General features: G+C 36.7%; 1 protein-coding gene across 1 annotated transcript in view; it reads right to left on the bottom strand.

Moving 5' to 3' along the window:
- Positions 1 to 5,000, bottom strand: part of LOC137999374 (proteasome assembly chaperone 2-like) — a 54,667-nt gene that overhangs the window by 10,798 nt on the left and 38,869 nt on the right. Inside the window, exons 6-7 of the mRNA XM_068845188.1 lie at positions 4,119 to 4,185; positions 2,208 to 2,331 (exon numbers count right to left, since the gene is read on the bottom strand). Coding sequence (XP_068701289.1) covers positions 2,208 to 2,331; positions 4,119 to 4,185 — 191 coding nt within the window. The remainder of the gene's footprint in view (positions 1 to 2,207; positions 2,332 to 4,118; positions 4,186 to 5,000) is intronic.

The following is a 5,000-nucleotide window of genomic DNA, read 5'->3' as shown; positions in this document are numbered from 1 at the left end:
CTCAAGTTTTTTCTCCTTATTGAAAATTAATAGGGTAATTCACGACTTCACAAGTTTGGTTATAAAAAAGGAAAATATTTTGAATGCCGGCGCGATTGCTTTTAAACAACAAATTAACTGACCCAAGTCTTTTCTCAAATTTCCCGATCCAAAATCTAACTCTGTCTGGATAAAAGTTAAATAAATAAGCTGCAATATGGAGGGTCCAAATCCACGAAGAGGGAATAAATCCACTTGCGGAATTAGTCCCCCGGGGGTCCAAATCTAGGGGGGTCCAAATTTGCTAGGACACCGGTCGTTTACTCTTCAAAGGAAATTTTAATTTAAATCTAGTAGTTCTAAATTAGGTTGTACATTATTTGCGTCCGCGAAAGGAAAGAAAAAGAAAGACAAAGCAAAAGAAAGATACGAACAGACCACTTATGACTACAATAAAATTTCTGGTAGCAAGTTTCCACTTTGTCATCCATCATTCATAAAATTAACGGGTCTTCCGGCGTAGCGTGTCTATCGGTGCGTATGCCAATAATTGTTATAGTCTGCGTGGAATTTGATGGAAACTAATGTTGCTAATTAATGTGAGAAGTGAAACAAATGCCTCTTTAAGTGTTAGTACAAAGGTCTAGGCTACTACTCTTGAGTGAAAATTCAAACGTGTATCTTAAAACTTAAGGCATAAGCTTAAGTTAGCTTCTGTTATCACATGAGAATCAGCTCGATCGTAACCCTCGGCTTCATAACTTCAGAACGCTTTAAAATTGAATCGTAAAAGCGATAGGCAGCGATGGTGGGAAGCACAAGTGTAATATTACAAGTGCTTTTTCGATTTTACCAAACATTGTGCCTGTGCCTGTGCCGTGCGTTCCACGCCCCCTGTAATTGTGAGGCTGCTTCTACAATAAAACCTCACTAAATGTACTTGCTTGACGTTAAGTATCACTGTTGTCCCAGCAAAAACAGATTTGACCAGACAACTTGACTGGCGCCAGCTGGGAAATTATTTCATGCCCCGGTTCGTTAGTGTCTGTTTTTAAAAGTAAGCTTAAAACGTTTCTTTTGTAAAAAAGCCTTTGAACATTAGGATACTGGCGCTATATAAATCTTTTATTACTATAATAATAACAATAATAACAATAATAATAATACCAAAACTTCTTAGCAGCACGAAGTAAGATATCGCTTTGATGATCCATACGATGTTTTTGAAATTCATATTTAATTAATACATGTTTTGGATGAAACATCATCCATTGTCAGTTGACAAATGAGAAATAAACTAAAGTTGAGCAATAAATAGTGTAACAAAGTGAGATGTAACATGAATAATACATCTCACTTTGTTACACTATTTATTGCTCAACTTTAGTTTATTTCTCATTTGTCAACTGACGATGGATGATGTTTCATCCGAAACATGTATTAATTAAATATGAATTTCAAAAACATCGTATGGATCATCAAAGCAATAATAATAATAATAATAATAATAATAATAATAATAATAATAATAATAATAATAATAATAATAGAGTGGTTTAAAAGTAAGCTTAAAACGTTTCTTTTGTAAAAAAGCCTTGGAACATTAGGATACTGGCGCTATATAAATCTTTTATTACTATAATAATAATAATAATAATAATAATAATAATAGAGTGGTTTTCAATTGAGTGTCGAAAGTAATTAGATATAATTACTTTGGTTTATGATTACTTCACTCAGTGATTGGTTCAAACTTATCGCGCCACTTTTTCAACCAATCAGAAGTGAAACCAAAACCAATCGTGGCTTGCGTGTGCACATTAGCCTGCGCTTTGTGTCGGCTACGTGTAATTACTTCGAGTTTTGATTGGTTTACTGGATTGTCTCTGTCCTTTTTGATTGGCTAAAGTAATTACTTGGGTTTGTTTTTACGACACTCATTCGAAATGGAAGCCTACATGTAATCCCATTTTGTAGTTTACCCAATGATTGCCCATTAGCTCCACTCACCCCTTCTTTTACCTCCATCACAAAATCATCATTGGTAACTGAGATAAATGGTTAGTGTAGGTACTGCACTTATTGCAATTTTGGTTTCCCATATCTGTCTCATCAGTGTGGGGGATAGAAACACCTCAGTCTACAAGGTAAATGGGGTCTATGCAGTAACCTCTCTACATTGCTATGACAGTACATTTAAATACTTACCCTGCTTTTCGTTAACATACCTCTTTTCTCGGAACAAGTTTGAGCCAGTCATTGATGTACAGGAAGAGATTTACAGCATCAGAGATATTGTCACCTTCAGAACAGAATGCAAGCAAAACAGCCAGTGACACACCCTCCCTGCAACTAGGCAATTCATTTGTCTTAACATTCAGGGTTGGAATCATCAGTGCACACTTTATCAAAATCTTGTGTAAGTAAGTTTAAGGGTTAAGACCAATAACCAATCATGAGTGTTTCATTTCAGAAGTAATTAAATTTCTCTGAAACAAATACTTCAACCCTATCTGCAGCGAGACAGCTAAACAGAAAAAGATTAGTGTTGTAGCTTACATAATTCAACTCATTAATTAATTCTCTAGAGAAAAAGAAAAGAACTGGTTTGGTGATAATGGCTTTATAGAACATGTAGACCCTATATTCCATAACCTATTTTAATATTTTTTTGCTATAATCTATGATTTGGATGCCTAAGAATGAAAATTGGCATCAGTTGGGGATGTTTTCAACAGCATCAGCATATTGCTACTACATGTAGCTCAAACATTCTAACTGAAACAGACAGTTTTACATTGTGACTGCCTAAAATGTAATTAAAGCAGCAGGTTTCAGGGAATTTTAGACTTCCTGGCCAAGACACCGCACCAGTCCTGGACAGAACTGTGATACAACACTGCAATTACATAATTCATTTGCTTGTTATAAGATTAGGACATGCACTCAGCTGACTTCTAATTTACAGGACATATCTGTCAAGTATCGGGTGTGCGTAGTTGCTAAAATAAGGAATAACCTCAGACTCTACAAAGACCTACAATGACCTACAATGAGAGCTTTACAATGATCTACAATGACCTACAATGACCTACAATGAGAGCTCTACAATGATCTACCATGACCTACAATGAGGTACTGCAATATTGTCAGCGAAAATTAGCTAATGACCTGTAATGAGCTAAAATGAAAGATAATTTGCGGCTCTGAGGGCACTGAAGCAGGTTCGCAGTACAAAGGTTAAAAATATTCCACTCTGTGCTTTGGACCAATCAAAACCTTGTTGCTGAGCAAGTTGAAAATTTTCATTGTGCACTCTGGACCAAACAAAACACTGTGGAAAGAATAACTCATTTGTAATTTTCTCTTCATTTTTTCTCTATATAATTAAGATTTTATCATTGGCAAGCATAGTCTTGATATTTGTATGTTAGCTTCAAAACATACATGTAGGAAAACCATCCAAGGGTCTTTTCGCGCTTTATTTCTACCTTCAAGGCCACGTAATTGCTGTCGTCATTTGCGCTGTCATGCAATGGACTAAAGGCGTTGCGTGACAACACACAATAGATGTTTTTGTCTCACTAGACTCTTAACCTGATTCTCTTTTGTCTTTCTCTTTGATTCTAAGTAATTTAAGTAGTTCATTGTAGATCACTGTAGGTCATTTTAGCTTATTGTGGATCATTGTAGAGCTCTCATTGTAGGTCACTGTAGATCGTTGTAGGTCATTGGTGCTCATTGTAACTCATTGTAGGTCATTCCTTTTTTACTAACTACAATCAGGTGTGTCTAAACTGAGTACCAATCCACATGTTGACTAACATTGTCAACTGATGGTTGATCAATAGTAATTTTAGAAAGCTCAATGTCAGCAAATTGCTCTTCTCCATTACAGCCATCTTCCACCTCCATGAGTGCATTCACAAACTTTCTTCCAAGCATTTAAGTACTAGTGGATACTTAGTGAATAGACCACTTTCGATGTATATTAAAATTCAGTCCTAAACTAAATACTCTCTTGAGGCTCTGGGGAATAAATACATGTATAAGGATTTGGATGAGCATTTTCTTTAGAAGCATCAATTATATTTATCAAATTTGGCTATTTAGAAGCATTAATTGAATTAAATGCTTACCAGGCTTCATAGAATGTCTTTGTCAATCCCCCGCCTGAGCAAAAAATCTCTTTGCCTTTAAACCATTCTAAAACACAAGAACAATTTTGTATATAAAAGGGAAGTATCTCTTTCATACTATCAAGTACTTTAACCCATGTAATTTAACCCAAAACCGAGGGTTGTCCAATACACCCAAACTGCGTCCGATGGACGAAGGCCATGAGCAACCAGACTCACCGGAAGTCAGTTCGTGAGAGACTTAGTAAATATACAGCAAAGTATAGTTGAGGAGGCGATGGGAAATGTCGGCAAACGGACTCCATCGGATCCGATGAAGACAGGTTGCTGTGGCAAGAATCCATCAGACTGCCGCGAGTCAGTTCACGAGAGACTTAGTAAATATACAGCAAAGTATAGTTGAAGAGGGGGTGGAAAATGTCAGCAAACGGCGATTTTGGCGACTTTTGCGCATTTGACAAAATCGGCAATTATAGCGATATTTCAAAAGTGTAACCGCTCGTTTCAGTGATTAGGCCTAAGCACTATTGTAAAATTTTAGCTTTCATTTTACGGTTCGAAGAAAGCAGTTGTTTACTGACTACGCCTAAGCCCTCCTTTCAGTGATTAGGCCAATGCACTCTCGTAAATTTTAGCTTTCATTTTGTGGTTCGGTTAACTACACCTATCACGAGATCGTCTTGCCCTTGAACCATTTCCATTCATCGACTACGGGATTGCGGACCGCGGTGGCTGCTCTTTATACTGCTTGCCCTTTAAGAGGGGGACATTGGGATTTTCGGTTTTGCAGTTTTGGCTATTTTTTAGATCGGTTTTTGTGCCAAAAGACTTCAGTTTTTCGGCTTTGGTGTTCATTGCGGTTTGCGGTTTTTTCGTTTTTTA

Source organism: Montipora foliosa, chromosome 1, assembly GCF_036669935.1.
Source record: "Montipora foliosa isolate CH-2021 chromosome 1, ASM3666993v2, whole genome shotgun sequence".
Lineage (NCBI taxonomy): Eukaryota > Metazoa > Cnidaria > Anthozoa > Scleractinia > Acroporidae > Montipora > Montipora foliosa.
Note: the sequence above shows the minus strand (reverse complement) of the source record. Positions and strands in the feature narration are given on the sequence as shown.